General features: G+C 30.9%; 2 protein-coding genes across 3 annotated transcripts in view; one reads left to right on the forward strand and one right to left on the reverse strand.

Annotated features, from left to right (window-relative positions):
- The first annotated feature begins 1,750 nt into the window (after positions 1-1,750).
- Positions 1,751-6,398, forward strand: LOC148283310 (COMM domain-containing protein 4). Of its 2 annotated transcripts, XM_088223681.1 has the most exons (5): positions 3,164-3,425; positions 3,503-3,640; positions 4,692-4,731; positions 5,269-5,472; positions 6,081-6,398. In XM_088223681.1, exons 1-5 carry the CDS (start codon positions 3,423-3,425, stop codon positions 6,266-6,268), a joined length of 573 nt encoding a protein of 190 aa, XP_088079807.1. In that variant the 5' UTR covers positions 3,164-3,422; the 3' UTR covers positions 6,269-6,398. The 2 variants fall into 2 exon arrangements, 1 of the variants encoding a protein (XP_088079807.1); XR_015821879.1 differs by lacking the exons at positions 4,692-4,731; positions 5,269-5,472; positions 6,081-6,398 and adding exons at positions 1,751-1,956; positions 2,031-2,295 and having other exon boundaries at positions 2,695-3,425; positions 3,503-3,641.
- Positions 6,399-8,212: 1,814 nt separating this feature from the next.
- mRpS9 (mitochondrial ribosomal protein S9) overlaps positions 8,213-10,797 on the reverse strand; it is an 84,984-nt gene continuing 82,399 nt past the window's right edge. Inside the window, exons 7-8 of the mRNA XM_088223680.1 lie at positions 9,909-10,071; positions 8,213-8,476 (exon numbers count right to left, since the gene is read on the reverse strand). Of these exons, the coding sequence (XP_088079806.1) occupies positions 8,385-8,476; positions 9,909-10,071 (255 nt within the window). The 3' untranslated portion in view covers positions 8,213-8,384. The remainder of the gene's footprint in view (positions 8,477-9,908; positions 10,072-10,797) is intronic.

Below are 10,797 nucleotides of genomic sequence, written 5' to 3' on the forward strand. Positions count from 1 at the left end.
ATTTGTTTTGAAAATTATTGTATGAAGTGAATTACATTCAAGGTTAAAATTATAATGTTGTACCTACTGAGAAATAAAGTAACATTAATAGAAGGTTTTCATAAATCGGGAATAATGTTTAAAATATGTTAAATATTTAGAGCTGACTTTTATGATTATAATGATAAAACTACCAATGTATAAAAACAAGTTTTCATTCATAATTTTCGTGTTTATCAACGGATTGAAGTTGGCGTCACGTCACTTTAACGTCACACGTCATGCCTGCCGAGTGTGCTTCAAATGGCAGGCAAATGGCAACAAACATGTTTTTAATATTTTTATATTAATAACAAATAAAAATACAATATTACAACTAAATACAATTTTTTACATTAATCAAATACATATATTTACATTAACGTTTCCCGTTACGTAAAAAAAAAACAATTCCTGTGTACATAATGGAGAGTGACGTCTTACAATAGTTAATTTTATTTTAATTAATACTATTTTTAGGATAACATATTTAAATTACAAAAAAGATAAAAACGATGCTTTAATCAGTGTTACATTACGTACAAACATAGCGGGGTAACGTAATACGTGCCGTTTGTCTCATACGGCGCATAATGTTTCGTTTTCAGGTAATTGAAAATATGCGTATGTTAAACTACTGTCCAAATTTTATCGACGTCGCAGGTAAAAGATGATAATACCGGTATCATATTTTTTTAATATTTAAAATCAACAGATGGAAGAATTGAAGATATATGGATGTTCAAACATAGGCAAAATGGTGAATGCTACACCGTTTGTAAAGTAGCCACTTAAACCAGCCAATGACAGGCTATAAGCCCTGCTAATGCCTACACTTCCATATTCCCTTCTCTAAAATGTTCTCCATCCCTGTTGTTATTTGTTAATCTTAATGAATCCCTAGGAGGTCAAATCCAGTCTTTTATCTACATACATTTAGAAAAACTCAAAATATTTTAATAGAATTTACATTTGACGAAAAAAATTATAACCATTTTTTTATACTTATTTGTGCATTTTGTGTTCACATATATTTGATCAACAATATCTAAATATAACAAATTGTGATTATTATACCAATGTCGTATGTATTGTTTATTATTTGTGAACCAAAACAAATAAAATAAAATAAAACAAAAATACAAACTTAAATCTAAGTCGGAGGTTCATTTTTTTTTTAAATCTCAACATTGTCAAAGTAGTGGGAGAATCCTGCTCCAGAAAACCCCTTCAGAAACATGGAACAGATCAGCATCCAGAGCGATGTTGTTCAGCATAGCGGTAACCTTTCCCATCAGGCATTACCATCGGCAGGTTGGTCTTGTATATTTGAATATGAAACAATCTATACCGACGACTATATTAGATAATTGTCCGGAGCATATAAACTTATTTTCATCATAATCTTAATATTATCGACTTGCTCATCGAGATATTCATCTTGACCTTGCTAAGATTCGATAACCCAGGACTAGTGTGGAAGGCAAACGCGCCAATCACTACACTACGAGGCGAACTTATCTACTACTTATTTATTTTTACAGTAATAATAGTTATAGCCACATTAAACTGTTTAATTTAATTAAGGAGAAGTAAATTGTAGGTGCTTACATACACAGTTTTAATTTTAAGCAGGTAAGTACATTAATAATTATTTTTTTATAATTCGAATCAGATAAAATTGAAATATTTAAAACAAAAGTTGTGTTTATAAAATATGACATCTAATCATTTAGAATAGATATTGCGTTCAATATACAGGAGCTGCCGCGGTCAATTTAGATTTTTAATGAATAAATTTATCCGAAAATGACAAATAAAAAATGGTTTTTACCTTCAGAGGTCGTAGTTCACAACACCAAAGAAGATATTTGGGTTACCCTACAACAAAATGTGCTAAATTTAACTAATTTAATGTCTGTTTTTAAACATTGCACGGTAAACATAATGTTTATTATCTAATCTTTTTACTTAATTATATTGCAAAGTCATTGTTTTCTATATCAGTTAAGAAAGCGACTCCCATTTTAGCTTTTGCGGGAAAAGACATAACCCATTGGTTTGATTCAAATTTAGAAATAAAAACTTGTATCCACCCGCGGTCTGGAAAAAGAGTCCCATACACGCCACTGGGAACTTTTGTGCATCTGGACGAATATTTGCGAGAGAGAAAAAAATTTCTTAAAACATTTACACCATGGTGGAAAGATAATGATAATATAATTGGATATTTATCTAATAATCCAAGGCAGATAAAAATACTTAATACACTCACAGGTATGTAAAGAAATAAAGTTAGCGACGTCAGTTTGTTAATGCACATATTTCATGCGTTCCTTGCTCTAATATAATAGTTTTTTTTAAACTTTTTTACAATTTTCGTGTACCTACTATTTTGCCTTAAAGTACAATAACACCTTAATTTATTATAAATAACAATAATTTACTATTACTTACTGTTTTTAACAACACTGAAATTACATTTATTTTTCTTACGTGATTTTTTTATTGTGTACATGATATGTGTGCCTATATCTTTTCTTTTTTTTATCAAATAATAAAATTTATCGAATCTGTGAAATATCACTTAAAACTATTTTTATCTTTTACATTTGTTTTTTTCAAAAGCAAATCAAGAGGCATCATAATTATTTTAATATTTGTTTAATTCCATAGAAAAATCCATCAATTTAAGGGTTTGCGAAGAGGAAACGTTTAATCAAATCGCAGATCGATACAAAGTCTTCCACAGTGACTGTTTGAAATATTCTTGGTGGTACCTAGATAGACCGATTCGTATGTCTGAAACATTATTGGAAAATGAAATAATCGATGAAAGAAAAAAATTCCTAAAACTCTCCCTGCCATTTGACTTTTACGTTCCTGTAATATTATTAAAATTCAACGATGACTGCTGCATTGAATGTGAAATATTAAAATTCCCAATTGTTAACGAAAGCCATTTAGTACATCAAACCTAAGAAGCAATAAATATGTTTTTTGTAATTAGTTTTATTTAACTGATTATTTTATTGGATAGCGGACGTTATTTTTTATAAATAATATTCCTCAGTTCCCACACTGATTTGATAATCGCAATAGTCTATTGTGTATTTCAACTTTTGAGATTTTTTATCTATGGCACATTAATGTTGTGACATTTGACGTTGGATTTGACATTTCGGCATTTAACTTGTATGCTTTCGACTCTATTTTGACTCTAGTTTTCCAAACCTTCAAAAACAAATAAATTGATTAGATTCATATTTTTAAAATAACGTGCACTTACGAAACTGTGTTTATAAAATCAAATATATATCAGTCCAAATGTAAATATTATTACCATTTTGCAAACTAAGCATTATATAAAATATTTCAATACACATATTGTATCACTATTAAAGATGGTAAGTCAATACTCAATCTAGATGAATTAGAATATATTTTGAATATTTTTGTGATCTGTTGGCATTGTAATTTCTAGAAATTAAAATGCTTCGGAGAAAATACATGTCCCGACTGGGTGTTAGTCGGGCTCTACTCCGCTGCTGGACTAACTGCACCAAGAGCTAAAGCATTGTCTGTGTTAGTTGCAGAACATCTTACTGGAGAACCATTACAGGTACATAACCTTACTTTTGCTATTTTACTTGGGCTGGCTCCTCTTTTGTTGTTGTTAGAGTTGTTGATAGAGAAAGAATATTCTGAACAATAAGATTTATTATACCACTCTTCAAGAGAGATTTGAATATCTATTACAGATAATTTGTATAAAATTAAATATTATCTTAAGTGTAGGTAGATTTAAAAATAAGTTAAAAGAGAAAAAATATGTAATATTTCAATGAAACTGAGGGGGACAAATTATTGAAACATGTGTTGGCGGTGTACTGTAAGAGAGGATTCTTTTCTATGAAAACATTTATTGTTTTATTACAATGTACAGGGTCCAACTAAGGGGACTAATAAGGGTGGGTTTTTTTAATTCTATCTTCTGATTCATTAAAATTCTATCACTAATATTTTTTATCCTATTTATTTCTAAAATTTCTAATCTATCTTACTTCAGACCTTTATGTCCTACATGTAAATTTTTTTGATTTGACAAAATTATGTTTTAACTCATTTATATGTGGAATAAGTGGAAGTGTACCAAGAATTTTGAATTCATCATCATCATCATCATTCCCTTTCCGCACCTAATGGTGCATAGGGCACTGCATTGGTACGACAATCTCAGCATATCTTGATCATTTTTGTTACATGAAGGTAAGATGATCAGTCTTACGCTTCAGGTACCAGTCCAGGGGCTATGAAATATTCTAGTGTGAAAACACCCTTTTCAATAAATATTTCATATCAACCATGTTGGGAATCAAACCCGAGACCTCTTGCATGGCAGGCTAACGTGCTGACCATTACACCGCGAGGCCGACGAATTTTAATTCATAACTTATATGTAAATATAAGCTATTACATCAATTTAATTATTTGTTATTCAAAATTAAATAATAAACCTAGTTGGGTTATTAGTAACCTATGATTGGATATATCTCCCAGTTTTATTATCAAGCAGTCATTTGAGGTATTCCAAACAATCCCTGGCTGTCAGAGTAAGATACCAATATATAAAGGAAAATAAGAAATAATGTAAATAACCTCTTTTTTTACAGGAAGAAAACATAAAAAGCATCCTAGCAGATGTCCAAAAAGGTAATATCCCACCTACTGGTGTCTCTTTAAGATTAATTTATCTGGTTATAATATATTCAGAGGACCATAGCATTTAGCAGTTTGTACATTTATACTACCTAAAGACACTCATTTCTAATGTGTGCCGTACGTAAAAAAAATATGCATAAGAAATAAATTTCCCAGTGAAAAGGGTTTTACATTTGACTTTAAAGTATGATAATTTTGTTTATCTGCTCCATGCAAAATTTTTGAGTTAACGATTTAATTTTCTTCTGTAAATTTATATTCAAGTGTACTTCCTATATTTTTGTGGTAGGATTTTCCAGTCAAAGACTGCAAATTTATTTATATTATTTTGGATAAGGCACCGTGTTTCACAACCATAAGTGACTGACTACTAGTGGTCTTATTGTATTACAGATGGAAGCATTTTTATGTGTGTTTGGAGGATCAATTTTAATTTTTATTGGGCACAAATTGCCTTTAATTTCTCTTGTGTTTATGATTTTTACTTTTCAAGCAGCATTTTAAATTGTTATGAATAATTTATTTCAGATTCCGTAGCAGACATGAAAAAGGTCCTAGCTGCAATAATATTTTCACTTACTACTGCCATTAAATGGGGATCTGACGGATCTCAACTTGACACTGATCTCAGAAGTCTTGGAGTTGTTTCAGAAGTTACTAGAGGACTTCGTGTTGCGTTGGACCACCATGGATCAGAAATCGGAGCCGCCTTGAAAAAACAAACTCTTACCTGTTAGTACACCAACATTTTAAAAATGTATTTTTACTATGATCTTGAGACGCTATATAAATTATCTCAAATAATAACAATAACAATTTGAGGCCTATCAGACTGAATTCAGGTCCTTAATAGTAGTACAATTTAACCACAATTGACTTCAAATCATTTAAGTAACAGCGTCTCTTTGTAAAATATGCATATTATTAAATAAAACTTTAAAATAGTTTTTTTCATTACGCTGTAATTAAACTACAATTTTGAATTTTCTATTGGAATTAATGTGTTTACACAGTGAACTATAACTGCTGGTAAAATTATATAAAAATAACAAATACATATTAAAGAGCCTTCAGTCGATTTGTAGGAATAATTACATTTGTTTAAATACTTCAAAGGGCCAATAAATTAAGGCTGATTTATAGAAGATAATATTTTTCCTACATGCTAGCTGGGCTAAGTCTAAAACAATAGTTGTAGATACCTCTTGTACTCCACCGTTACCTTTTGTCGCCAACATGCCTGGGTTGCCTCTTTTATCAACATTTGGTCGACGCCATCTATGGTTACTTAAACTAACTTACACTACCATTTATTTATAATTATATATTTTTTATTTTAGTAACAAAGCTAAAAGAAGTATCAACGTCTCCTGCACCAGATGGATGTATCGACTGTATCCAATTAAATTTAAATATTGAAGATGTCTTGAAGAAAACTGATAAGAATCATTCTTTTCTAATTCAGGAACGTGACTTGAATGAGTTAATAAGTGAACTCAAAAGAGCAAGAAGTTTTATGGAGACATAACATAATTTTAACATATTCTAGACCAATAAATGAAATAATAAACAAAACAGTCAACTTTTTTGTATAAAATAAATGTATGTACTTTGAAAATAAATAAGCACACTTCTTTTGAATAAATATTTTATTTTTACACTTTGTTTATAATTTATTTACTAATAGGTGTTCAGGGTTTGCTTCATTTTCACTATGTATTCTCCGTTTGCTTGATTTCCTAAATTTTGTTTAACTTTATTTTATCAGATTCGATTTATAAAGAAAGGTGTTTTGTTGTAACCAATAAAAATTCATTTCTTTCTATTCAACAATTTGAATACATACCTTGTATAAAATTACTATAGAACTGTTACATACTTTATACATACATATTCTTTTTACATACACAATAATATGTTATATAAATGATTATCATAAGATATATCAGGTTGGAGAAAAAATCATTTCGTATTTCGCGCTCTTTTTTTCACCTAAGTATATCTCGTTCATTATTTGTCACATCGGATCATATGATACGGCATTGTAAAGGTGGGAGTGTATACTACAAACGCTTCTTTGACAGTATTGCGCTTGGTCGGTTCAGTTGTGAACTATCGTGCGTCGAGTATGGAGGTCTCAAAGGAAGAAATTCGCCATATTTTACATTAATATTAACTGAAAGGGAAAACGCGTCAAAACTGACCAAAAAAAATTGCGACTATGTGTACGGGGCCGATACTCTTTCGGTTCGTGCTGCACAACAGTGGTTCAAGGGATTTCAAGGGAGCTCGGATAGGAAGTTCTTATGCATCCACCCTACAGTCCGGCACCAAGCGACTACCACCTGTTCCTGTCCACGGCCAACGCACTTGGGGGTACAAATTTGGCCTCAGTGGAGGCCTGTGAAAATTGGTTTTTCGAGTGTACTTTCATTAGGGACAAGGGCTTCTACGAAAGGGGCATTATAAAGTTAGATTCTCGTTAGCAACAAGATATCGAACAGAATGGCCCATACTTGACTTAAATCGGATGGTTATAACACTTCTTAAAAGCATTGAATGAAGCAAAAAATACGCATAATTATAACAATATGGCCATCAGCACAAAACTGACTACTTGTTAGTGTTTTCTCTGTATCCAGGTGGATGGAAACCGAATTGTGTGAAATAGAATTTGAACCCAGGACCGATGTTTTTGACTCGATGGCCATTCCCAGATGAATGAGGAAATTTGAGATAAATCTGTCTCATCGTGTAGTGGTTCTGGGTTTGAGTCCTAGTAGGATGGATGTGAAACATTGATTTTAAAGGATTTTAAACTGCAATATTTCATTGTTTCTGGACTGGCATCTGAAGCATAAGACTGATCACTTCACCTTTATGTAACAGATAATCGAACTACGCTACATTTGGTTAACCAATGCAGTGCCCAATGCACCACTGGGTGTGGAAAGGGAGATGATGATAATGTCATCTGCTGATTCTGTCATATAATAAAAAAACTAATAGTTATCATTATTTTTAATGGTCAAATATTTTTACTTTTAAACGATAAATTAATTTTAGGTCCACAAGTTATTACCTTAGTTGACTTTTCTTAAGATCAAGATTTTTTTTTTTAATACATTATCGAAGATTGATCTCTGTCAAAATAATTAAAATAATCCATTTGACTCCTTTAGTATTTCAAACCTTGGTACCGTATTGCTTCTGAACATAAGATATAGAGCAGCTAATTTTTTATTTAAAAAAATCTAGGCCATTATTTATAGTGGGGAAAAACCCACACACCCAGCATCATCTAAATCTATGATAATGTCTTGCAAAAACTAAAGAGACTGCTTAGAATATAATCGTAATCACAATTCGTAAATAAATTTTAAAATTCGATTTTGCTACTTTTTTTGTCTACACAGGTTCCCGTATCTTTTTCAAAAATAATTTTAGGTTAAGCAGGTTTTAAGAAGGCAGATTCAACTTACAGTAAAGTAACATTTACTTTCTATACTTTTATTTCATACATTCTATAATAAACAATACAATTAGGTACAATGCATTTAAGATCATCATTTTTTTAATGTACAAAATATACAGTAAAATTAACGAGGACATTCTCATTGAAGTTCTAAAATTCGTAGTTGTGGTTAACGTTTCTTCCATGTCTTTAACTTTCTGGCGCCTCGTCTTGCCGGCTGCTTCCTTTCTCGCAAGCGACGATCTCGGGTTAGTAAACCAGCTAGAAATATACAGAAATCCTTATTACTTTCTAAAAATACAGACCAACATTCAACACTGGTATATATTATACTATACAATATTTCACTGCTACAATAAATTTATTTATCAATAATCAAAATGATTCATTATTATATACATCTGAACAACACGCAGAACTATGTGTAGTGATATGGAATTGATATTTATAATGTGATATTTATTTTTTAATTTTTACTTTTGTATTTTTAAATATATATGTACGCTTCCACTTTCTACTATGTTGTATTCCAGCTTAACACTGGGCTTTTGGTCTCATAAAGTTTGGATACGTCACTATTTTAGGCAATGTATTAAATTGTCCCCTTATCGTAGAACTAGCCTAACTGAATTTTGGACATTTCACAGGAGAGCACTTTTAAACTCTATGAAAAAGAATATGCTTGTTGGTGTTTCTTTTTCACAAAAGCTACGCTTTCAGCGAACAGATTATCATAAATTTAAATCATCGCAGAAGTTAAATAGTGGTTTTTCACGCTTTTTTTAGTTTTTATTTTAAATGGGCAAAAATTAACGATGGTAACGGTATTAATGTTTTTTTTGTGTGACGTCAGATAAATTTTCGACAAAGGTTTAAAATATACATATATAGATGACCCTAAAACAAGAAATTTCACCTCCTGTGTGATACACGGCACATATGACATTTTGGCGCAAAACTTGTACACAATGTTTATTAAAAGCAAAGTCGGCGGTCATAATGCGTGATGTCAAAATGACGTGATGCTAACTCTGAGCCGTTTTGTACGTGCTCATTTTTAAACCCAAAAATTATAAATGAAAACTTGTTTTGGATACATTATATCATTAGAATCATAAAAATCCGCTTCAAATATAATATGTTCATTATTCCCGACTTGTGAAAATACCCTATTAGTTTACATGTTATTGAAATAAAAATATATTTAAAAGTGTTTTCCTGTAAAATAAATGCTTCAAATTCAGCTCTGCAATAAGGGGAGGATATATTTATGTACTCTTATAATAAATAAATAAATTTCAGAACTTTCAGAGACTTGTGATCCCGTTTTAATACAATTTAACTCCCCACCTTTTAGCATGGTTACTAACAAATAGTCTAAAATAACACCAGAATTTTAATATTTGGGTAAATTATAAAAAAATTTCAAAAAAGTCACGTTTTCCTACCATGCAAGAGGTCACGGGTTCGATTTCGGAAATGTTTATCATGAAATATTTATTTAAAAAGGTGTTTTTCCACTAGAATATTTCATAGTCCCTGGACTGGTACCCGAAGTGTAAGACTGATCATCTTACTTTCATGTAACAAAAATAATCAAGATACACTGCGATTGGTGTACCAATACAGTGCCCTCTACACCATTGGATGCGGAAAGGGAATAATGATGAAATTATAAAAAAGATAACATTACCCAGTCTTAATTTTTCCACTGTTTCCATGTCAACGAAGCTTCGAAGGGTCCACGCTATGCCCCACCTCAGGGCTCCCGCCTGCCCGGATGGGCCCCCTCCCTCCACAAAACATTCTATATCCACTTTGGACACCATATCAGTGAAGAGTAACGGGAATAATATCTAGAAACAAAACGAATAATAAAGTCAATTATAAAACTACAGCAAAAACCCAAATTTAAATGTCATTTCGAGAATAATATGAAACACGATCGGATAACGCAACGTTGGGGCTTATTTGTATGAGAATAATATGTTATGAACATAAAAATGCCTATTTAATTTCACTAACCAATTTATTGGCAAATTTATGGAACTCACATTCTTTCAATAAGTAATCGGCAACATATTAAAATATTTAGTCCCAAAAGCTTGATTTTAAATATTAAGTTTTTTTACTAATTGAATTGCTTGTTTGTGTATACAGTGCAATGTTAGCAGAAATTAACCCGGAAAAGTATACTAAAATGATGTGTTTACTAATGTAAAAGTGTATTTTACAATGCACATTAGCAACTTATTTTATGAAGTTTTCGCTTAGTGTCTGATTAATTTTTAAATATTTTGTCATTTCCAAATACTTTAAACTACTTAAATTACAAAAAACAATCCAGGAAATTGTATACATTTAAATTTCAATTACTGCATAATACATAATATTACATTTTTTGATAATATGGTTTACAATGCAACATCTGTTATTATTGTATCACACAAACTGCTCTACAAAATCCATAGATCTGCAATCTTCATACATGCAAATAGTTTAAATTTTCAGCAACAGGTGGCAGTAACATATGTCATTTGAATCATAAGGAAAAGTGACGGAATTCAGAAAGAACTCGTGAA

The sequence above is a fragment of the Micrasema longulum genome, unplaced genomic scaffold, assembly GCF_059751315.1.
Source record: "Micrasema longulum isolate JH-2025_06_02 unplaced genomic scaffold, ASM5975131v1 h1tg000248l, whole genome shotgun sequence".
NCBI lineage: Eukaryota > Metazoa > Arthropoda > Insecta > Trichoptera > Brachycentridae > Micrasema > Micrasema longulum.